The sequence below is a fragment of the Aythya ferina genome (assembly GCF_964211825.1).
Source record: "Aythya ferina genome assembly, chromosome: 1".
Lineage (NCBI taxonomy): Eukaryota > Metazoa > Chordata > Aves > Anseriformes > Anatidae > Aythya > Aythya ferina.
The window spans coordinates 119548812-119573737 of NC_140296.1; the positions used below are offsets into that span (position 1 = coordinate 119548812).

At 44.2% G+C, this 24926-nt stretch overlaps 1 protein-coding gene across 2 annotated transcripts; it reads left to right on the forward strand.

The window, feature by feature from the left end:
• The first annotated feature begins 12408 nt into the window (after window positions 1-12408).
• Window positions 12409-23736, forward strand: LOC311433676 (phospholipase A2-like). 2 transcript variants are annotated; one of them, XM_084513057.1, is made up of 4 exons: window positions 12409-12572; window positions 15382-15547; window positions 20583-20775; window positions 23504-23736. In XM_084513057.1, the coding sequence occupies exons 1-4, from the start codon at window positions 12536-12538 to the stop codon at window positions 23510-23512; spliced, it is 405 nt and encodes a 134-aa protein (XP_084369183.1). In that variant the 5' UTR covers window positions 12409-12535; the 3' UTR covers window positions 23513-23736. The 2 variants fall into 2 exon arrangements, with proteins under 2 accessions (XP_084369183.1, XP_084369182.1); XM_084513056.1 differs by having other exon boundaries at window positions 12414-12572; window positions 20583-20689.
• The last annotated feature ends 1190 nt before the right edge of the window (window positions 23737-24926 follow it).

Sequence of the window (24926 nt, forward strand, 5' to 3'; positions counted from 1 at the left end):
TTCTTTTATAACCATCACTGCAGTTTTTATAAAATGAAACAAGATAGACTCATCCATGATGCTGAAAACAAGAAAGCTGCAATGGAAACTGTTCGTTCAGGATAACCCCCCTGTCCCCTGCTATTCAGTAATTTTTCACCTCTCCACCTAAAAAACAACTTTTTTTCCCTCTATGATCTCTGAGCCAATTCTAACCCTGTGAGAGGGGCTGTGGTACTTTTTTGCAGAGTGTGAAGATAAATGAAAATCCTTGCTGCTGATATGTACTAAGTTGTTTTTTTTTTTCAGTCATTAGTTATCTCTAATTTACATAGATAAGGCCCAACTGCTTAGCTTGTCATCTCTCATTTGTCAGAAATACTAGGGCATACAAGGCTCAGTTTGGATCAAAGGGACCGGAAGGTGCTTATTCAGCACTCTGGGAGAGGAAACACTGCTGGTTATTTTATCTAGTACAGTGATTTATTTTTTTTTGCTTTCCTAGGAGCTGACAGAAACTAATCTGAGCAATGGGAGTCCTGCTTGTTCTCTCCTCTTGTATCAGACACCAGTTTCTCTGAAGCATGAATTGATAATTTTGAATGCTAACATTCTTGTTTCCAAAGGATGTAATGTTTTGGGTAAAAAGGGAGATATTAGAGGTGCTCTTGGTCCTTTCTTGGTCACCTTAATTATCAGTGAAAACAAGATTGCCTGCTCTTCTCTCTCTCAAATAAATACTTGTTTTTCTGTGTCCTGAAATGAAGAAGAGGAAAAAAAAAAAAAAAGCCTTGATTTGAAACATTTGTGTAAAATGTGTACTTGCTTTTTAATATGTAGAATGGATTTCAGAGAGAGAAAGAAGCAGCTTACTTACAGAGAGGGCTAGCCGTCTCTGTGGTCTGGGATGATGGATCTGCACCTAGCTCTCTTGCTGTGTTACTGTGTGCCTTGCTCATGATAAAGACTGAGAAGAGTTCTTGGGCTGCCAGCTTGGCAGCTCTTAGCTCTTGGAAGAAGGAAGCAGCACGTAGGCAGATCTTTGTTGTGTCCAGAGGTTGGTTGCATTCAGAGAAGCTTGAGGCCTGTGTGCTGATTATATGCATATCTGCAAGTGCAGACACCCTCACTCAAAAAAAAAAAAAAAAAAAAAAAAAGAAAAAGGAAGGGTGCTCCAACTCTGGAAGAAAGTGGTGAGATGAAAGGCCGATTTGTGTCCCTCAGTATCTTGTGGTCTGACCATGGGAGATGTTTATTGATACTGGCTGAGCACTGAAGATAGGAATGAGATAGATATGGACAGTGAGATCAGAAGAGATGTTTTCTTTAAGAGGAAAAAAAATGTTCTGTGTTCGCGTATGTGTGCGTGCAGGGGAGGTGGCACCAATCTGTCACACTTAAACTTGAAGATCTCTCAAAGGGAAAGGAGAACAAAAACCGAGGAAGAATCCCTTCAGACCAAGAGTGGACTCTTAACAGCACGTGGAAACAAGCACCAATGACTCCAGTGTAACTCTTCCTGTGGTCAGCAAAGGTCAGTTGCTGCTTCTCCACCACAGTGCTGTGTGGAGGTGGCATAGCCAAGTGGGTGAACTCCCATGCTTATGAGAAAAACCCATGAAGGCTCTGTCCCCTGAATCCACTGTATTACACTCCTCTCTCTTCCTCCCTTGTAAAATTACTACTTTTACAAATAGCCATGGGGATAGATTTTGTTTATTGGTCAGGTTTAAGCAGTGAGTGTCAGATGTCTCTGTGCTCCTTGCTTGCTGTGTACAGAGGATGAGGTGGATGCTTATCAATTTTTTGCAAAGGATCCAAGCATCTTTCTAGCCTCAAGTTTTCTGATGTGAAGATTGAAGACTCAAGAAAACTGGAACATTCCTTTCAATCAAAATTAATCATTATTTAATCAAAACCCTTCTTAAAAACAAAACCAACCAAACGAAGAGCTAGTGAATATTTAATGCCTTTCTTTTTCCAGCTTACTCATGCCTTTCATCTGCATCTTTTTAAGTGTTTCATGTTAAGTGATTTTGGAACAGCCTTTTTTTAGTTTGATGTTTGTGAAGAAGGTAGCCTCCCAATGTATTCTGTATCAATGTCTTGGGAAAGGGAAAACCCTTACATATGTAACTTTTTAATAGACTGAAACATTTTGTTAATTTGGGCTAGTTTTTTGTATCAGACCTGCATTTTTTTTTTCAGTTTGTTGTACCCATTAAATAATTTGAGGGATCCAAACATGCTTATAACCTTTCAAAAAAGTAACTAATGAGGGAGTGTTTCCACAGGACTTTGTTAGTGAGGCTTCCTTCTGTCCCATGTTATGATTTAGGCGTTTGGACCTTTATTATTTTTATATTTTTTTTCTATTTAGCCTCCAGAGCTGAATACACATGTAGATTTTGCTGCACAATAGAACATTAACATGAACTGTTGTTGAGGACCATTCCCTGTTGTAACTTCACCTTTATTGTCCTCATGATACAAGGGTTAAACTACACCAACTCTGTCCTTGGAAGGATGGGAAAAGCCTGGTGAAGAAGCAGCAGGTGGTCTCTGTGGAAGAACCATCTTCTGCTCACTGTCTGGAGGAAACAAGGCAGTCCCTCGCCAGCGGAGGGAGCCCAGCTCTGTGCCAGTGCCCATAGTGGTTGTGAGCTCGTAATCTCAGTGGAGGAGCCTCATGTTAGCTGTAACTGCCAATAATCAGGTGTCATCTGTGCTGTGTCAGGTGAGTGTGATTAAAGCCTTTCCCAGCAGTGTAAACTGTGATGTGCCTTGAGTGTATTCATCAGCTAAGCTACTGAATCAATATGGTACTGATGTATTGTTCTGTTTGTGTTTTGTTTACGCCAAGTGCAACTTCTATATTTAACTAATATTATTCCTTGGGAATACTTCCCTGTACAGTCTGACAGTGGGCACTGGCAACACCTCTTTATGGCAGATGATTTCTGTGTAAATTCACAGAGGAACCTCTCCTTATCAGAGGATTTGCCTGCAACAAACATGTACAGAGCATCAGAGCTGACATCTCATTGTTTTAATTCACCAGTTAGTCACCAAACTGACGTGGTGTGTTTTGAAGCACTGGCCTGATGAGACCAGGAATATGCTGGAGTTGCAGTGCTAATTTTCTGTGATGCCTGTGGGTGATTTTGATACCAGACACCAGAGAACTGGTTCTGCAGCCTCATTAAATCCTTCCTTCCACCTTCCTGCAAATCGGCCCTGTGCTGTACCTTGCTTCCTTACTGCTACTGATTCCCACATTTAAACTACTGTGTGGGTGATTTTACGATCCCCATGACGTTACGGGTGTTGGATAAATGACTTAGGTACATGGCTTTAGTTGATAAAAGGGTGGGGTTCATCTTCACCAGAAATGAGCTCTGCTTTCTGGAATTGTTGAAGTAGTGTTTTTGTTCTTTTTTTTTTTTTTTTTTTTGGCAAACAAATCCATTTTGCCTTACACTCAAGTGACCCATTTAACTAGCTAGTCTTTGCTTTTGCATTTTGATGTTTACTTCCATGACAGCAAAGCAGCAAAAATAGTATAAAGCCATATCATCTGACCAGTACTGGGACTGCCTGAGTTCTGTAAAGGTTAACCATCCACAACCAGGGAGGACATCGTGAATGGTGTCAGTAGCAGGATGCTGCTGGAGAAGTTAGATAAGCCACCTATAAAACTGGAAGGTGAGGTAGAAGGACTGGTGAGTGGGGCACCAGCTGAAGTGGGAAATGAGCAGTCCCTTAGGGTAGGTTGCAGGTTTTGGAGCAGCTCCACCATCCTGCTTGAGCCACTGCAGACGTGTCCAGGAACAGCTCTAAGGGCTGCATCACCTGTATGAGAGGCAGCACAGAAGATGCATTGCAATTTCCCCTATTGGATGTAGCAGATAGGGTTGTCCCATGTGATGAGCCCAAGGGAGTGGGGAGAGGAAGCCAAACCTGTTTTGGAGAGGATAGGTGTGGTTTATCTCCAGCCACCTTTGTGAGCTGACAGGAGTGTCATCTCCTGAGCAATAGACCTGTTATTCTCCTTTGGCGTCTCCTTGCTTCTTCCCCCCCAACTCCCACACTGATTCTCCCTTCTCCACTCTCTCTTTCGTAGTCTACTTTACCATGATAAATAAACCCAGAGAAGCTAAATTCTGTCCACATCCCTGTTACGCACCCAATTGGGTGCATTGGAAAGCCTAAAACCAACTAACTGAAAATGCCAGGTGCAGGAACCCTTGTCAGGTCGTGTAGCTATGGCCCTCAATGCCTTAGAGCACTGGAACCATTTTGAGATGCTGTTGGCTCTGCTCTGTCAGATGAACAGTTTATGATTAAATAAACAAATCCAGTGTTTACAGAATGAGAAATAAGACCTTAATTTGTGGTAAAAAATTTATGTAGTACGTTCTGGGCGAAAGGAGCTCATATTCCTGCCAGCTGTCTAGTTCTGTTCTCTGGGTCATCTTTCCTCCAGGAGATGCCAGTAGGGGGGATAACTAAATATTATGCAACTATAGAGTAGGGATACCAAAAAGGTAAGTAAACATGGACCCTCAAATGAGTTGTGAAATTCAGTGTGGATCCAACTTTATTATTTTACCTGGGACACAGGCTCAAGATGTTTTTCAAGAAGCCACTTGTAGACTTCCCTAATATTTGTGTCTTATTATATTTGTCCAAAGTATGTTTAGTTTGGGGCTTATTTAATCTAGCTCTTAAGTGAGACAAGCTTAAGAAAACTGGTATCTATCTATTTATGATTATTGTTTTTCCTTCTTCATAACTTCAGAATCTATTGACCAACTCAAGCCAGAGTTGCTGAAATAGTAATTCCTATAATTTTAATCTAAATAGACCTCATAGAGGACAGGGACTCTTTCAGTGTCACTGCTGAAGGGAGCATCACCACCTAGGCCTTTGTCTAGACTACAGTTTGTTTTAACCATGGAAGGCACTGCTATAAAACGAAAAGAGGTATTATGTACTGAGAATTCCTGAGGTGGATTTTGCAAGGGATGAACAAAATATAATGAGAAATGTTCCTCTTGGTTTTACAATGACAAGACTACTCTTGAAATCTTGTAGATATGTTATGTGATGCCACTCTGAAATTCACCGTCACCTATGTGACTGTTTTGAATCTCAGTGCAGCGTCTTTAATCAGTAGTCACTTCGTGTAGAAGAAGCAGTCTCTCACTGATTCTGTCTTCGCAATACATCTCACAATAGATTCCTGTCCCATTTATGGTGTTTTTGTAGTCAGTAAGTATGCACATACATAATGTTTGTAGTCCCAGACTGATGTGTTTTAGGTATTGATTAATTGGTTCATATGGAGTGGCATTAGAAATTGTCATAAACAGAATAAGAGTAGGTTTTTGATATGCAATGGGAATTTTTTGATGTTTATAATGCCATGTCAGGCTAAAACGAAGGTGATCAAAGGAAAGCAACGGAAATTAGAGATAACATAGGACTTCACAAAAGCAAGGTTTGGAAAAGAAATCCGAATTGCAAATAATAAAGCTGATATTCTTTCTGGTCCTGCAGAAAAGATACCTTCATATTAGTGATACAATGATACCTGTCCTGAGATACTGTTCTTCTTGACCTTGTTCACACAGAAGCACTTGTCAGCTGGTTTCCAAAGAAATTTTGAATTTTTCTTCTGAAAATGAGGTTTGTTAAGTGAGACTTCTTCCCTGATACTGATTGCTAAGACAAAATCGTCTTTCAAATAGGGAATATTTGTTTCTCATCATACTATCTTTCTAATTATATTCTGAAATACCTGAATTCATTCTATTACCAGTGTTGCTTCATTCTTGAGCTCCACTTCTGTATGACTTTTTTTTTTTTTAGGTAAAGTTCTGTATAATCTTGTCCTGGTTCCTTCCAGAAGAGCACTTTGAAAATTTTCCTGTTCCTGTTACTGAATACTACACAAATCTCACGGTGGGGGAAAAAAATAAAAAAAGGAAAGACTAATGAAGAGGTAAATACGTTCAAATCATGAGCAGTTAAACCCAGAAAGACAAGAGCCAGATTCAACAGGAAATAATCCGGTCTGAAAATCGTTTCTAGGATCTTAATGCTATGGTGCTTTGTGGATATGTGACATTGAGGAGATGATGTAAGTAACTCATATTCAGAAATTACAAGGAAATGCTGAGAGTTCAATTCCAGTACGACTACATTTCACGCTTATGGGCTACAATTATAAATTTAAGATTTTAGTATTATATATTAATTCTATCTCATAGTCTTGTCATAGACTTACAGAACTTAAAGACTTACAAGACTTACAGAAAAAACAAACTCAGAAATCAGAATTTTTAAATTTCTGATTGTTTCTGAGGCAAAGAACCTTAGCACATGATTCTAAGAAAGAAAGGTCTCCCCAGAAATCACTGCACCAACACATTTAATGTCTAGAATTACATTGTTTTTTTGTCTTAGTGTAGTGCATTGAGGCTGACAAATTACCTTTTCTGAGGTTTTATACTACAAAGACTTAGGACAATAATGGTTGGAGGGAAAGAGTCAGCCAGTAAGATGTTTCCAGTCCTTACTTTTTCCCAAATGCGTCCTGCCATTAGCCTGTTGATAACAAACTTGCACTCAAAGCTCTGTACAATGATACTTCATTCTCTGTACAGAGATACTTCAGGAAACAGCACAAGGGAGCCATGAATATACAAGCAAAGATGAATGCACAAGTACAGAACTACGGTGATGGGTAAAAACTCAGACTTGACTCCTCCTCCCCAGTGTTGGAAGTAAGACATGTAAATTACTGTTCTTTTTCCCTGTAAATATGGGTAAAGTAATTGTAGCCAGGAAAAGTATGGTAAGAGGAACATGAAAGAATCACATCCTTTTTCTTTTTTTAAAAAAAGGTGGTGACTTGTTTTCTAAGCTTTTTTGTTTATCTGGGATTAGCATAAAGCAGATCAGCACAAATCAATTCTGTAGTAATCTCAGGGAAAAAATCTCTCCTCATACAAACAGGAAACAAAGCACCAAAGACACAATTTGGTGGTGGTTGAATGTGTGAAGCCTTGCTTGTCGTTATGCAAGACAGGATGGGAAGTATGTAAAGGCAAACTTAAACTCAACAGTGGCCTGTTGTTCTGCTAGGGAAAGGCAAACTGAGGAAGTGTAAAAGCTGAAGTATCAGTAACTATAGAGATTATTGAAAAATACCTTTTGATTGATGAAATGTATTTATTAAGTTAAACTAGGGACAAATAGAGGCTTGTAAAACCATTTCCAAGTGATGCACTTCAATTCTATGGACAAAACAAGTGTTAAAAGTGTTTTTGGAAAAATATCTTCTGTGTAAATTACCCCAAGAAGTAGACTTCTCGTTTCACTCAACCCAACAGAGATTTTTACAGAGTACTTTTTGAAGGAAAACAAAATCTGTATTTCTAAAATAACAGAAGAAATTAAGCAAGTAGACAGAATCCATATCCTGAAGTACATGAAGCCAGATAGCCAGCTCTGATAGCCCTAGAAAACTCAGCTAAGATGTGTGTTTTCCTGGGCCCCAAAAACCTGAAGAAAACTCCCTAAAGAGATGACTGTCAGATGGATGCAATGACAGAAATAATATCTGATTGGGGGAAAAAAAGCACAATATTCTTGCAGTTTAGTGCCAGAGATTAGTATCAACCACTTGCACAGTGTTCCTTTACCATGCTAAAAGACTAGAACTGGAGAGGGGAGTTGAGAATGCTTGTAGGGACCTGGATTAGGGAATATATGAACCCTGGCAGCAGCAGTTAGGAATTTTCAACTGTTAAGCAGTGACTGGCATCAAAGAAGCAGTGAGGCATTTCAGGAGGTGCAGCCTGATATCTCATTTCATAGAGTCACAGCCAACAGCATGCAAAGTTAGCACTTAAAATAATAATTGTACTTTAAGTGTGGTCTTATGGTTACAGTAAGTATCCATACTGGTTTGAGAGAGGTAGGAGAGACAGGTAAAAGTTAAAAATCTTTCTGTACTAGTATGGAAAAGGATACGTGAAAATACATTCTTGTCAAGATTAAGATTTTCTTAGCATAAAGAGGTAGTTTTACTGGGAGTTGAACAGATGTCTGTAGGGCTTGGAGTGTCGACTCTTAGCACTTCCTCACTGTGGCATGAGGGTTGTTAGCCAATGTACTAAGCTAATCAACATTCAGATCGCACTAGCATCAAGCCCTTGCCTAACCACTTGTTGCACTCGTTGGGTGCAAAAGGTACAGGCTTTGGTTTGGTAAATCCTTGTCGTGTAAGGGATAAAAGGGCTGGCAATGGGACTGCACGTGTGGTCAGTTACCCATTACAAGCACAAAATGTGAAGATGTAATACATGGAGTATGCTCTCAACCAGTGGCTGGTCAGACAGGAATGAAACAAAACCACTAGGTGACCGCAATGCCTAGCTCAGAACATTGTCTTTCCAGCAGAACAAATTGTAGAGCTGTCTCCTCCCTTTCTCCTGAAAGGTGGAGCTCTTCTGGCTGTCCTGTTTTTTTCCCTTTCCCAAATCTTTTTATATACTAAATAGGAAACACAGAAGACAACAGTTTCCACAGCAGTGAGGAGGTGATGAGTCATGAAACAAAAACAAGGTAGCGGTGGCAAATATGAGTGTTGCTGCAGTGGTGAATGCATGTATAAAACAGAGTTTTTGAAGGGCCTGTGAAAGGATATTCATGATGTAAGCAGAGTACAGTGTTTGAATCTGGGATTGATAATTCAGATTGTGATTGGGGAAATGGTAAAGAAGAGTTTCCCAATAGGGGGTGTAGATGTTTAGAAACGCCTGGCCTGACTAAAAGCAGAGGGATTCCAGGAATCCTTAAAAACTTGCCATGTGTAGCACTGGTCGATGTCAAGGAAAGAAGAGCTAAACCCTTGTTTTCTAGTGTCCCTCCTAATAAATCTACAGTAGTAACCTTGAGCTCAGCTATCCTTCAAAAGGACTACAGGAAAGCACATCACGAATAATCATAGTAGCACCTCCAGGGAATGTGTGATTCCCTGTTTCCTGTAGGAGCAGGAATACCACCTAAGATTTAGCCTACTGTTGGCTTTTTCTTTATTTATTTGGATATCAAACATAAAAGACGCAAGCCTGTACGCTGGATGCAGCCTAGTAAAGCAATCTGGATAACAGAGGGGAGATGGTGTAACACATTCTTCAGGAAGTCTGTGTGAACTTCCATGTGCTTCATGATCTAGCCAGGACCAACTAGTGTTATGAATGGAGCCTTTCAATAAATGAGAGCCCTTTTCCAGGTATTCTGGCACCTGAGACTTGAGACAGTATGTGTGAACATTGAAGCTGTTCATGATAGAGGTGAAAGTAATAGGTTGGGACAAAATGTGGAAGGAGAGAAGTGCAAGGTGGCAAGTGCAGAAAGTGCAGAAGCAGGAAATCTAGCAATTGATGGGGAGGAAAAAAAGGGTAATGAAGCCTGAACAATGGGGAAAATGAGAAGTGAAAGCAGACAGCATTTGGAAATGACTAAATGCGCAGTAGACTACAGAGATAAGCACTGCTGCAATAATGGAGCCTTGGAGTCTGAAATATACTGGCAGAGCTGAGAGAGAACGATGGTCTAGAATAGTCAGGGTTGAAATGTATCTTCAAAGCTGGAAGAAGAACTTAAGTTTATGTGCTCCTGATTTCTATTACACTTCCTCACTCAGGACACCTGTGTCTCCCAGTCTCATTTCTGAGCAGTAGCTATGAACACACCTCTTTACGTTCCAATATCCTCATGTGCTGCCTGTCATTACTAGTGAAAAGTGAAGCTCAAGCAGGGCAATATGCACAATGCAAGTGAAGAAAGTGAAACGAAGGAATTCATTTTTTTTCTCTAAACAGTAATGAAAATGTCCTTATGATCCCAGTGCATTTACCGTAACGTAGTAAAACCACTATTAGCACTTAGTATATTTATTAAAGTGTTAACTTAGGCAACAGCAATCAGTAATTGCAGAGATAAATAAGAGACTCAACCAGTCAGCAGTTGGAAATAATTCCAAGAAAACAATACATTAATTCTGCTTTCAGAATTTCCATGTTTAAATTTTCCAGTTCATTTTCAAGTTTAAATTTGGGCGTACTTCCCTATCATCCTACAGCACTCTTCTTCAAGCATTGCAGACACATTTGGCTATCAGAAGAGTCCGTGTTTCTTCATTTTGTGTTTATTGCTGAACTGGGGAAACAAATGATATCTTCAGGGGAGGGGAAAGTGAGAAAGAAAAGCAATAGAATCAAATTGTAGTCTGAACATTTATAATGCCTTTTTTTAATTAGGTTTGTAATTCAGGCAGTCTTTGAAATAAAGATGCTAAATGTAGGTATTCAAACCTGAATGACCGTGATAAATCCAACCTGTAGAGTAGATGCTTTGAGCACTCAGACTGGCTTTGGGGATTGCTTATAGTGATGGACAACCTGTCAAAGTTAGGCAGCAGGTTATGGTCACTATATCAGAGCTCTTTTTCCTGCCGGAGACTCAGTGAGGTTTCCTTAGCTGTGCATTGGTTGTTCCACAAGTGAATGTTGGCTACTTCTTGCCCTGGTCCCTGATTTCCTTCTTCAGAGAGTTGGGTGCTGTGTTGCAGACTGGAGGTCAGAGTGCAAGCCAAATACTAGGCCACATAGACAATGAGCCCCTGACCTTGATCCTCAAGTTACTGGGACAAGATGCAGCATTCAGCCTGCTTGCCTCTCAGTCCTTCAGGCACTGCGCTGTTCCCAGGTTGTCCCCTGGCTCAGGGACACTGAGAAGCCAGTAAAGCATCTGCAAAAGTCCCTCACACCTCTCTTTTGGTCCCCACTTGGGAAAGGAACCTCTCAAGTGTCTGTCGGAGGTGGAGTTTGCTCCAGTGGGGGTCTCATTCAGTTGGTCCCCAGGTGGTGCTTTAAAGCTTGTCACCCTGCTTGCACTTCCCATTTTGATCGTCTGCATCCCCAGAGCCCTAGAGGAAGGCACACCCACCCTCCAGCATCCTTCTTCTGCGAAGTTATACTATTCAGGTTAAATATTAGCCAGTAATGGCTCAAATGAGACTTGCAATCACCACTTCAGTATAATTACTGGAGGGAGCTCCCGAGGGAGGAGACATCAGCCATGCAGCTCCTCCTGGGCCCCTGAGAGGCAGCAGAGGAGCACATGTGAGCCTGCAGCTGTGCACTCTGCTCCCTTCACCTTCCTCCTTCTCCTGCTGCGAGCACAGGGCTGTGGCAGTGGTGGGTTGGGGATTTCAGGCTCACAGTTACAGTAGGGTTGTGCTCATCCACTGGAGTCCTTGGAAACAGCGAATGTCAGAGCTGTGCAGCTGCTGAAGCCACAGCTCCGTACCCCATCACTGAGCCTGCTTTGCCCAGCTGTGTGGTCTGGTTGCCCTGTATCACCGAAGATGCCCAGTGTGCACTGTTTCTTGAAAACTTGCTCCCCAAAGATCGCCAGCTGCTGCAGCCGGACTGCTCTCAGCAGAAGGCAGCCCAGTAAACCCCTCGCTGCTGACCTTTGATTCAAGTGCCAATATTTAGCAAGCAAATATTTAAAGGCATGCCATTAAGCAGGAAGGCACGGCTTTTACATGGGAACCTCCAGCGAGGGGTGCAGCTGAGACAGACCCGAACAGCCTTCCTCCCCTCCTCTTCCTCTCTGGCAGAGCATCCAGCCATGGCCACCAGCAGCGGCCGTGCGATGGGGCCACCCCCTCACCAGTTCAGCTGCCCGCAGCTACTGGTGTGACCGGGGCATGTGCTGGCCTCAGTTAACCAGCCCTGACCACGGACCCACATACTGAGGAGTGTTCAAAAAAATTAATTAGTCTCAGTCAGGTGCAGCAACAGGCTGCACCTAGAGGATATTTTTCCCTCTGGAGTGGCCCAGAATTAGCTCTGTTGGTCAGTTTATAATTAGATGCTTGCATCTAACTGTTTTTTTTTTTTTTTTTTTTTTTTTTTTCTGTTAGATGTTTCTAGTTTTGTCTCTTCTTTTTAAAACGTGAAAAATAATCAGTCTTAAAATAATATATATATATATATATATACAGACACGCACACACCCTGAAAAGAATGATCTATAAAAAGAGAAAATCCCTGCCAGGTGGACACCACAGCAGAAAGCCCAAGCCGCAGGCGGCGCAGTGGCCGGCTTCCCTTTTCCGAAGCTACTCAGAGGTTAACCAGGGTCTGTGAGCAAACAGCTTAGAGAAAGAGCCCAGCTTAGCGCCCAGGGCTGTCCCAGGAGGCGATGGCAAGCAAACAGGGGCAGCCCGCGCCCTCTCCAGCCCAGCAAGGAGCCCTTTGGGCAGGGCTGCGACTGAGGGAAGTTGCAGGAGGGGGGTGTTTGGCTTTACAGGCACATGCACGCAGATGTATATATATAAAAACCCTGCAGACGGAGCCCGGGAGGGTTGGCAAACACACCCACACCTTGGTTCGCCGGGCAGCGCTCTGGGCGTCCCGACAGCCAAACACCAGCGTCGGGGAGCGTGCGGGTAGCGGGGAGGTCGCCCATGGGCTCGCTGCTGCTGCTGCTGCTGCTGCAGGCAGGTGAGTGCTGCGGCCGTGCCCCATCCCTCTGCCCCTGCAGCCCCCCTGCCCCGGGCAGCTTCTCCTCTTGCTGGCAGATTTACCTGGGTTATCCGTATCTTTTGGCTGAGTATAAAGTATTGCTTGTCTTTCTTTTTTTCTTTCTTTCTTTTCTTTCTTTTTTTTTTTTTTTTTTCAGCTTTATAGCGCAGGGCAGTGTAAGCAACCGCGTGCCTGCTTCATTTCCACGGTGGTTTACAGAGCCAGTGCCGTATAAACACAGGTCTTTTTATTTTTTAAAATAGTTTTCTGCTACAAAGTTGTTGGAGTTTGTGTTTCTTTCCAGAGCTATCTTCTTTTTATACTAATGACCATGAAGTGAGCCGATTTCACTTCATATAAAATTCAAAAACAAGAAAAAAAAAATCCTTTTTAAAAAGCCATAAATGTCTGCTGACATAAAGCCCCTACACACAGCAGCAACGTGACTCTAAATCAGACAGGTCTGAGGTTCCTCCTGCAGTACATATTTAAAATTAACCCCGAAACCTTGCCTTAATCTTCAGCCTGTGTCCACGGGCAATGGCAAGTTTAAGCTGTCAGATCCAGCCCCGCTCACCTCCCTGCAGGTATGTTCTCTGCCGAGGTGCCCGTAATGACCAGCCACGCTCATGGGGGATGTGGCCAAGTTCAGGCTGCTGGTGAGCCTCGGACTCTTTCAAGGCTTCCACAGCCACGTTGGCTCCGCTGCCCAGCACATTAAAACCAGTGGCAGCTCTTGGTCCAGTTATTAGCCGTGCGCCTGGGTAGCGAGGCATACTTGATGGGCTGACCCCGAGCTGCGGCAGCGCGCTGTCTGCTCAAACCCCAGCCGGCTCTCAAAGAATGAAACAGAAACATCAGACGCTGCCTGGATGCCTGAATTATTTCAAGCTCTCTCAGAGCACACAGCCTTAAGCGTTTCTTTTGGATGCAATTCCCCCTGGGTCCTTTTCTCCGCTTTCATGAGTAGCTCTGCGCTGTAATTACAGTCCCTTGATCCTCAGAGATGGCCCTGAAAGAAGAGCGGCCTTTCTTTTTCTGGGTGAGGCACCGAGATTTTACACCAGCCTCGGCTGTGCTCAGCCAGCAGCCAGACTGGAGGTCCTGTCTAAGAGAAAACCAGCAAAAAATAAAAAATAAACCAAGCGTCTTGTCAGGAGGCTTGAACGTCAACAAAGACAGTTTTGTTTCCATTGGAACGTTTACAGCCTGCTTCAGTCTGCAGACCTCAAAATTATTATTTTTTGCCCCAAATCCAGGGCATTTGACCTGTTCCAGTGGCGTTACCTGCGATGTCCCTGGGGCTCCCGAGAGCCAAGCCTGCTGCTAACTCCAGAGCGCCCACTGTTTGGGCAAGGGAAATAGGTCGCCTCTTCATTTTCTGAATAACACGGGTCTGATGTGCTTTTACCAGGAAATCTGAACACTCGAGTAGTGTTTGGGTGAGCAGATCTGTTACTTTTTCAGGAATGTGCATTTAATCCCCGAGGAGCGCCCTGAGAAGCATAAGGAGTCTGTGTGAAACCCCGAGGCGAGGAGCGCAAGGCTCTGCTCCCTTCTGAGCAGAGGGGAAAAGGATTGGGGAAAGAGCTGTGGGATGGGCTGCGGCCCCACATTGAGCAGAGAGGAAGCCATTGTCTGGCTTGTTGTTAATGGGGACAGACACAGGTTACCTTCAGCGGGGTTTTGGATCAAGCCCAGGACACGGGCTGGAGTGCAAGAGGGGAGAGGCCCAAGCGGGGGGATTAGCTGGCTGGATTTTGAAGTTTTAATAAGTTTTAATAACAGTATTGCATTTTTTGAAGTTTTAATAAGTTTTAATAACAGTATTGCATCCCCAGGTGGCTTGGGGGGTTAATTAGCCCACATATGTGCAGGGCTTTGCAGAGGTCTGGAGTGCTGAAATACCATGGGCTATTCAGCATGGCAAGGGCTCCCTTCTATGGCTTCTCCTTCCTCCCGGGATGAGTGCTCACCCATCAGGGCACTCAGGTGAGCAGGGCAGCCGGAGTCGTGCAAAGCGCCCAGTTCTTCACGGTGAGCGCAGGCAGTAATTGCTAACCACCCTGCACTGCCATCGGTAACGCGATAAGCATCAGAGGCCATGCTGTCAACTTCAAAGCTGTTTGAGTATTAGGGGCAGGGTACCCTCACTTTCTGCAACAGTTGCTGGAACTGAGACTCTGTGGTTTCTTTAAAAAAAAAAAAAAAATCTTTCAAATTAACATCTGAAATCACCATAACATGGTTTGAAAGACCTGTAGCTCAAAGAACTCCAGAGCAGTTTACGTGGCTGTCTGCACACAGACACAGAACTCCTTTTGTTGTTTTATTATTTTTATTTATTTATTCAAATTCATGCAGCCAACATACTGTTATAACTTAAATGGAGCGTAGTAACAAGTGGATATAAATGATGGCATGGCATACCTTACGGGCCTGGGGTCTTGCAGCTATTCTTGTATGTAAATTTACAGCACTGTCAGCTCTTTGTGACCTGGAGAACAGGTTAAAAACTCCTGGATAGACTGGAGTCTATCCTGGAGTTATCCTGGGAAGACTTGGATAACACAAGACATGTTGGCCAACAGAGAAACTTCACCCTTTTCTGCAGATTCCAGGTCTGTGTGCAAGTCCAACCCAGGACACCACAGCTCATCCAGTGAGTTTTCCCAGCCTGGGGACACTGCTCAACAACCAGTCAAGACCCAAAATTTCCCTGTGAGAATTTTAAGATCAGCATCTGGCGTGTTTAATCCTTGTGTAAATCCTTGTCCTGTCTTTGCAGTTTGGAAAGGCGCTCTGGGAAAATCCCATTCGCTGCACACCCGAGGAATCATTGAACTGGCAGGAGCTATCACCTGTGGCACGGGGCGGTCTCCCTTGGCTTATATTGGCTATGGATGCTACTGCGGACTGGGAGGACAAGGCTGGCCCAAAGATAAAACAGACTGGTAAGAAGAACCTCAGCTCTGTGTCCAAAAGCAACAGATCTCCTCGCTCTTCTCTGCCTGTACTCCTGTGCCTCCAAGGACTTGTTACAGAGGGAGTTAATGTCAACAGCACTGGGCAGAGGAGGAGTGAGGAGCCATGTACCACCTGGTGTACGAATGAGGGTTCAGACGCCTCCTGGATGAGAACTTTGCTCCTGGGAGCTGGCCCCACGGGGTGGAGGGCAAAGGAGGAACCAGGATGAGAGTTCCTGAACTAGCTGAGTCTTTATGCACAGAGAGGGCAGTGATCAAGATTGTTTGGATGGTTGTTTCACCTGGTCCTGAAAATGACAGTGATGGGAACTTTGCTGGTTACCTTCTGGAGGAATCCAGATCTTTGTGAAGGGTGGTCAAACCTGTTGCCTTCATCACCTGGTAGTTTGCACTAAATCAAGCAAGAACAATGGCGTAGAGCAGGGTGTTATTTCCCATTTCTTTTTTAGTGGGGAATACACCGTGCTTTGTATTTTCAAGGCTAAAAACAATGAGCCTGTAAGGTGTTCTTGTACTTTGCAGCCAGCGTACATGTAAATCTTTAGCATGATGGACTCCGGGGTGCTCTGAGCCCTTGATTTGCAATCTTGTCTGGTTTAAAACCTCAAAGGCAGAGCACACAGCTCTATCTGCTTTTATCTGCCATCAGCTAACCAGGTGTTACCCATACAAAAGTGCTGCTTATTGCAGGAGGGAAGACAGTGTAGCTCACTGGGAAGGAAGCTGGCTGAGTTTTCCAGTGTACCCAGCTCTTGGAGATGTTACATATTTCTACCAAATCAAACTCTGAATAGGGAAGTGGCAGGACAGAAGAAGGAGGAGAAAAAAAAAGAGGAGGTGAGGGGGAGAGAAAAGATGCCAAGTCTAAAGGCCAGCTCCTCTGTGAGTATAAAGCAGCAAGTAGTCATTTAAGCAAGTAGAGCTCTTTTCATTAATGCAGTGGGAATTTCCCTGCCAAAAACCCTCTCTTCATATCCCTGGTTTATATGTGTATGGCATCTATGAAACAGTGGATATGGGACTTACAAATAATGAACGGCCAGCCACAAAGCGTCATAGGTCTCAGGTCTAGAGATTTCTTTTCATTCTTGGTTATATCTCTTGATCTGCTTGTAACCATCTAGAACTATGCCTGTAAACCTGTTTATTATTTCCGTTATCCCTTTACCAACTCTTAAAATCAAGGCTTTAACATAAAATATGACTTCATTAATTTGGAGTACTTCATTAGCTGAAGGCCTGAGTGGAGTCGCCTAGAAACTGTTTACCACAGATGTTCAGTGACTCCAAATTTAGGTGACTGTGGGAGATGAAAGTGCTCCTGAAAAACAGAGTGAAATCTGGTCTGGTATTCATCAGAGTGAGTTTCTGCTGCTGTTTGATTTCTATGGGATGTGGATTTTGTCCTAATGGCAGAAAATGGGGACTCTGCAACTGGAAATGACTCAAAATACTAGATAGTGTGTAAAAAGGAATCTCAATAATTTAAGTACATTCATTACTGTTGCTTAGCTGAAATGTTTGGTTGCGAAAACAAGAAAAATATATATTTTGTTTTAGTTAGGTTCTTAGTTAAGAAGAGTTGGCAATGACACACTAGATTTAGCCCTAAAAGTTTCTAATTTATGTTCACTTCTGATACCTGTTAGTGCAAACTGCTGCAAAAAATCAGCGTGGCTGGGTATCCCATGCCAGTTAGGGACCACGTTATTTTCCGTATTTACCATTCTGAAAAAGAGAGATGTGGAGTGGCAAAGCTACAGGCTTTGAGTGACAAATACTGGTGGAAATGACTCACCCCTTGACACTTCTTTTGTTAGGGTCTCAGTAAAAAAACGAGGAGTGATTTTTCTTGTGAGTAATTCAGTCAATCTGTCTAGGCAGGGCTAGAGTGTTTCTAAGCACCTCTCTTTCATGGCGGAAAAAAAAAAAAAAAAAAAAAAAAAACAACAAAAAAGTGTGTCAAGTAGGTAATCCTTTTATGAGGTTTATTCCACACACTGACTTTGATGTGGCGTTGCCAGTAATTACCTTTTCCCTTTTGTTCCACTCTTACAGTCCCTTCACTTCAAGACATAATGGCATCTCTCCTCCCTAAAGTCAATAGGTTTGTTTCTCCTTCCTGGTTCTGTTCCCTGGATTTTTGCACCACAACTGAAAGGAGAGCTGCTATAATGCCTGCATTTCCCTGGACTTGTAGTTGTATTTTTATTTATTTATTTATTTTATCATCCTGGAAATGTTGCCCCATACTTCTGCCTGGGATTTCCAGAAGGAAGCATGGGCACCCACGTTTATGTGAAGCCAAACTATCGAAAGCCCAAGCAAAGGCATTTAGGCAATGGTCAGCTTGTACTGAGCAGCGTTTTGTAAAGCAGGACCTAAAGGTGCTCAGCATCTCCCTTGAAACACTGACACCATGGAAGTCAAGGTGCAAATGTGTCTCATCAAAGTCTTGGCAAAACCATGCAGAAGACTAAGATATTTCTTCAGCTACCGGTTTAAAGCAAAGCACAGGGGTGGCTGTGCTGTTAACAAGACAAACACAACGTGACAAATTCTTACCTTAGCAGCATTTGCTCACTGTGGGGTCGGGCCAGCCAAAGCTGTCTGTAGCCATTAGGGCTGTCCCCTCACACAGGCGTGACGGATGGGTTGCTTACTAATACGGCTGAGTTTGTTTTTCATACTTGTTGACCAATGCTCTGCCATGCTGTTGATTGGCACTGTTTGTGCTGGTCTGGCAAAGCATTAGCAGGTTTTTAAGAGCTTTAACACCACATTTTGACCCAGGTGCAGAAAAGGGCTTTTCCAGACAGGAAGGGCCATCTGAAGGTGGCAATAGGATGGTAGGTTTCCTTGCTCTTCATTCCTTGGCAGGTCTTTCAGAGCATCTGAAAGATGCTTGTAAAATATGAGCTAAAGCCTTCTTTCTCTGTGTTGGTGTCAGCCACATGTTACCCTGCTGCAGTTATGGGTATCAGGAGGAAAACATAAGTGGAAGAAGAACTGTGCCCCAAATCCTGTGGTCCTGCAGAGTTTATGCAATCCCCCTGACTTCACAAAGCCAGCTAAGGAGCACCTTAAAGAGCTATCACACCTCTTCCGTGCACATTTGGTCATCTTTGCCTGATTTGCAGACGTCTTTCACCTCTTCCAAGATCTGTTCCCACAGATCTCTCTCTCCTCACAGGAAAACTTTTAGATATGTATATCCCATGGGGTTTATTCCCATTCTTAAGTCCCTTTGAGGAGGTGGTGTGGAGGTAGATACTTGTCTGCTACTGTTAACTTCCATTTCACAGTGTTGTGAGTAGTCTGGTTGTAATCATCTCACTGGTTTCATCTTTCCAGGCTGAGAAGAAGAATGGTGTTTGGTTTGCAGACTTATCTGTGGGATGAAATTGCTACTTTAACTACTAAATCTGTCAGTCAGTAGGGAAAGCACACCAGTCTAAATTCAGGATGTGTATAAGCACAGGGCTTACACAAAAGCTAAATTTCATCTGGCTGGCCTGATTCCCATGTCTCTTTTACATGATTTACCTGATCTAGTTGCAGTGATTTTATTAGGATTTGGATCAGTGGTGGATTTTGGTTTTTGCACTTTAGATCTTTTTCTTCTTGGCTTCACTTCATGCAGCCCACTGTCCCTCATATCCATAATCCGGTTTCTAAAAGGGCAAGAATGGCTCCGCAGTAGACAGTGATGAAGTCTGTGATGTTCCTGAGTTCTCGGGTAAAGTGTTGACAGATCTCAGTGGGTCCCTGGAGAAGCCCCACTACCTGCACAGGGGATTTTCATCCTTCTTGCAGCATTGTTCTGTTTTTCCGGAGGGATAGATGATGGTGGGTCCCAGGGTACATCACAGAGCTTTTTATTGGCTTTTCAGGTGCGTTGGCCTCAGGCCTTGCAGATGACAAACAAGGTCTTCAGTTAGAACTCGTCAACATCTTGAAGAGGTGCACATTTCAGACTTAAGTGCTTCTCTAAAAGCCTTCTGCTTCTCTTTTCCCCCTGAGGCCAACCTGCTTCAGCACTTCCCAATTACCAGAACAGTTCCTCCATGGTGTCCCTTGCAGGGACAGCTTCTGGAAGCACAGGAGATCACTCCACCTGAGCTCCAGCCTCTGACCTCTCACTCTTGCTCTAACAACCTTTGTTATCTACCATAGGACCTCCTGAAGTGCTAAATCATTTATTTTAATAATTTTAATCAGTCCTTTTTTATTTTTATTTTTATTTTAATCAGTCTATTTTAATTCACTGAACTACCAGAATAAAATTTAAGTGGGGTGAAGTTTTCCTATATGCCCTGAAGTATTCAATAGTGGGAATTATCTCTCTCAGTGTAGTCTGTAGTGCAGATATCAACAGCTGGGCTAGTCACCTTAAGCCCCCTCTATGGTCAAAGAAGAGCAGTCAATACCTTCAGTGCTTTTCACCTATGTTAGACCTCTGCAGTAGGATAATATGAACCGTGCCCCGGGCACGCAGAAAGGGAGACTAGGTCAATCCCTTACACGTTGATGTTTACACCTAGGCGTGTAAAGTCTCAATCCCACCTTTGAGGGTCTGAATCCCACCTTGCAGGCTGATGGTTCTGTAGCCAGCTGCTCATTGATGCCAAGGAAGGGAAAAACCATCCTGACTCCGGATTCTGAGTTGGGTCCAAGCCCAAATTGGTGAGCCATGGTCACACACCTCATCGTAATGCTTGCAGTGAGCGGGATTACCATGTCCTGGGTATTGACCACACCTGCCTTTCTGGGGACAAAACCACAGGGCAAGAAGAAACATCATGGTCTTGGGAGCAAATACAGCATTAGCAAGCTCCTGAGCTTTCACAGAGATGCCAGGACACTCTGCTCATTATCAATTTACTGATAGAGCTGTCATTAGCAGTGCATGAGTGGAACATCCCTGTGGCACATGGAAACCCCCCCGAGCAAAACCTTGCAGGGTGCCTGAGCCCAGACTCTGCCTTTTCTTCTCCCTAAGGTGCTGCCACAGGCACGACTGCTGCTACGACATGGCGGAGAAACAGGGCTGCAGCCCCAAGGTGCAGAGCTACCAGTGGGAGTGCGAGGAGAAGGCCGTGCAGTGCGGTAAGGAGGCTGCCACCCACATCGGGTTCGGTTCCCTCCCTCCTCCAGGGGAGCACAGGCTGACAAAAGCTCTGCGTGCCTCGGAGGTGGGTCTGTGCACACTGAGCTGGTTTTAAAACTGCTTTGGGTATCCTTCATTCTCCTCTGAGCTCTCTTCCCATTCCTGGACAGGTAAGGTAGGGCGCCAGCCTTGTGTGGGACCCCAGCCTGAAGCCCTCAGGTTCCATCAGGATTTTGAAGCTTGCAGATTTGAGCGCTCTCGAGTGCTGCAGGCACATACAGCGTGTGTAGGCTCTGCTCAGCTCTGCAGCTGGTACCCAGTCAGGAAGGTCTTGAATTGCACAGTCACAGCCCGTCAGTGGCTCACACCAGTTTGTTTTGACATCCACCAGATGACTCCAGTCTCAGAATTTGTCACTTCTATTTCGAAGTCTTCCAAAAGTCCCTGATGGTAAAATCTATTGTGGAGCTCTTTGGAAGTTTGAAAAGAAATGTGAGAGTAAAACCTGTCCCCATACCACCAAAGCTATTGCTTGAAGACTAAATGATTATTTATACTTTGCTAGAAGATCATATACTTGTAGTGCAATCCTCAACCTCTCCAGCAGCTGAAAACCTGCCAGCAGATACAGGATGTGGCACAACATATCCACAGTAGCTCCTGTCCAAGTGCCAAAACAACCTATTAAATAGAGAGTGCTGGCTGAGGAATATTTTGCTGAAGTCATAACTGCTCTCCCTCTCATTTATCCATATTTCCATTGCTGTCCGATATTTTCTGCTAGCTGTTTCGATATGTGACTCTTTCTTGTTGCTGCGAAGGAACAATCCCAGCTGCAGATGTAAGACTTAAAGAGTCCATGAGATCTGCAATGTTTGCCCCATAAAAATGCACAGGGCTGCGCTTGTTCCAACCTGGCTAACAAGTGTTTGTTAAACAAATGCCATTAATTCCTTAGCTGATGTCCTGGGAGGGTCTCAGAAGCATCCAGCAACTGTTCTCCATGAGGCTTCAGCAAGCTTCACTTCCTCTTACATCCACCACAGGGAAGAACAACAGAAACGTGCCCTGAAGACAAATTTCCTAGGCTGCAGCACAGCAGGTTTTACTGAGATGGGAAGGTGTAATGTCTGATTGCATTCAAACTCAAGGAATAGAGAGATTTCAAGGCATGTTTGCTGGGCTTAGAGGATAGATGTCCAGAGAAATTACAAGCAAAACTGCTTTCACTGTTCATGCTATGCAAGAGGAAATCATATGCCTGTGGCCTGGCACTATGTCATAAACACAGGTATTTTCAGGGAAATGAAACAGAAACTCATTTTACCTGGGACCTCTCACATCTTTTGCTACTGCTATGCAGTTTTGTTTGTATAACGGAAGAAAAATGTGGCAAAACTGCAAGTTTCAGTCCAGATATGCCATCACATGTAGGTGAATTCCGTTCAGCAAATATCCGGAATATAGGAAAGGCTGTAAGCTGCTGGGGCTGGTCAAAAAAAATCTTTGTGCTCTCCCAGGACTGGCTGCCAAGCCAGGCTCCTGTCCTGACGTTAGGCTGAGAGTGGTTGGCATGGCACAGGGAGAACTCAGGGAGCAGAGGGCAGGGAGAAAAGCTGAATGGTAGCTAAGCAAAAAATGGACTTATTGCTGAGTCCTTGTGAAGGGGGCCCTTAAAACATTACTGGTAGATCTGTGATTCTCTTCAGAATAGCTTGAGACATTTGGGCTCTTCTTATTTATCAGATATAGGATTGGTCCAGCAAAGTCCAGTTAAATGTGGAAAGATTTGTATGCATGGCAGCTGGTTTTGGATCAAAGCCTGTGTGCGCTGACATGAAATAATGCTTTAAACTTTGCCTAGCGCAGGGTTTGGAGGGAGATAGAAAATCCACAGGAGCAGCGTCATATAAACAAGCCACTGTGCTTTTAAGTAATATTAGCCTAACAGCTGCATTTAATCTGCCTCGAGGTGGGATGGGCTTCATTAACCCCAAATGAGTCATTTGTGATGGAGCCACCTGAACTGGCTGCCTTGATGCTCTCAGTGGTCCTCACCCAGTCACGCAGTTGTATGGCTGTGGGGTGTGTAGCTCTGTGTGTGGGGTTTCGATCAGGCTCTGCAGCCCATGACTTGCAAAAATCAGGTAGCTGACCCTGCTGCCGAGTTCCTCAGCTCCTCTGCTGTGATCAGAGAGGTGAGAGCAACTCACGGGGCATGACAGAAGGGTGCCCAGCAGGTGCTGCCATAGCCTCGGGTTTCCAAATGTCCAGCCCTCTCCTGAGAGTGGTCCCCGTGGGAGACTCTTCCATTCAAACAGCATTTTTCTTTTGAAATTGGTCCGATCTGAAGAGGGAGGAGTAAAAGCTGGCTTAAGAAGAAGGGAGGATTTTTAGCTCAGGCTAAGCTAAAATAATTTTCTTTTTTAGCTTCAGCTGAAGAACTAAAAATGATTGTTCGCACAGCTTCGGAAGCAGGGAGTGCTCTGTGCCAGGCACATCTTATAGGCATTGCTGCTTTACATTTAGCTGCTACTTTCTGACGCTCCTGGCCACAGTCAAAGTCAGACTCACTGACAGAGAGGGGATGGGGTGGATCAGATCCGCACGCAACACAACACGTTGGTCCTGCTCTCCTCCTGCTCACGCAGATGGGGATTTTCTGTGCAGCAGCTGAGTAGCCTCTTCTGCCTGCTCCCGCAGCCTGTGTTCCCCAAGAACCACTTTGTTAGGGACTTGCTCACTCTTCAAAGTGTTTCTCCCCTTGGTCCAGCTCAGCATCCCTCATTTTCTGTTCACATTTTCTTTTGCAGATAAAGTGACAGACCGATGTGAAAAAATGGTGTGCCAGTGTGACCAAGAGGCAGCCAAGTGCTGGGGAGAGGCCCCTTACAACCCGCACTTCATCCTCTGGCCAAACTTTCTGTGTGGACAGACTCATCCCACCTGCCACTTCAGCTACGGTGGGGGAAAATAGTCTTGTTAGAAGCTTTCTTCTAATCTGAAGGCACTGGAATAAAAATTGTACCTCTTTTCCCTGAGCTAACAATGGTGTGAGAGAATTTCTGGCAGGTAAGGGTTTATGGGGAAGAAAGACAGGGCAAAATGCGTGCCTCTTCCAAATACTGAAGGAAGGATAAAATCCTGCTCTGTCCACTTCTGTGCGAAAGGTAAGGACCCCTGTGACACTCCAAGCAGATCTGCGCTGAAACTGAGTGTTGTCAGCAGTGTAGCTAGAGCACATTGCCAATCACCAAATGGCTTTTCTGTCCTTTCACACAGCCTGACCTTCAGCTCCCACACAACTGCACATAATCTGGAAAATATGTAGAGACTTCTGCTGGACTTTTTTTTTTTTTTTTTTTTTTTTTGTGTGTGTGTGTCTGTTGTATTAAAAACAAAACAAACAAACAAACAAACAAAAATCTCTGAGAAAAGAGAGGCTGGTTTCTGAAGACCTGAATCATGCACGTTGAAGTACAGTGACCCCCTGTATTTTCCTGGGGCTGTAGGAAGAGCAGGAGCATCAATCACAACAGGAGGAAGCCTCCTTATGCCTTACTTGCACTGGGAGGAGTTCTGCTGGCCGAGCTGCTTGCTCCTGAAAGGAAGAGCAGAGCTCTTACCCCAGGCAGGGCTCCAACCCTTCTTGCAGACAGTGTGTGTGTGTTTCTGAGCCATCTGCCTCATGTTCTTGCCTCATAACACTGGGGATGCTCCTGGGGAGCGTTCAAAGGTACGCAGAGTTGCACTGGGACGTTACTGGTGCAAGACCAGCAAATATTTCTGACTTCAGCCAGTAGGCACACCTAGCCGAGGCAGAAGAGCACGTTCCTTGCCTGCCACACACGTTTCAAACCCTGATGTGCTGCTCTCCTGTACTGGTGTTGGCACAGTCCCCTGCCACTGACCGCCTGGGGATCAATTACTGTCACATCAAGAGACCAGGGCAGTGGAGAACATTACTCATGACAAGCAAACCTTACAAATCTCTCCTTTTTGTTAAAGCTATTTGAGGCTTAGATAGAAGCACTGTATTTCCTTCTGGAAGAGTAAAACCAAACCCCATTTTTTTCAGGCAGGGGTAGCATTCAAGTGGGCCTTCTTTGCCCCTTTGTTGCAGGACAGTAGGCTGGAGCAAGCCCTTGGGACAAGACCCTCTATACTGAGAGGGGGATGTTCCCAGGCAGATGGGAACACTGGAACATTCTGGGCAAATGCGTGGCGCTTCCCTCA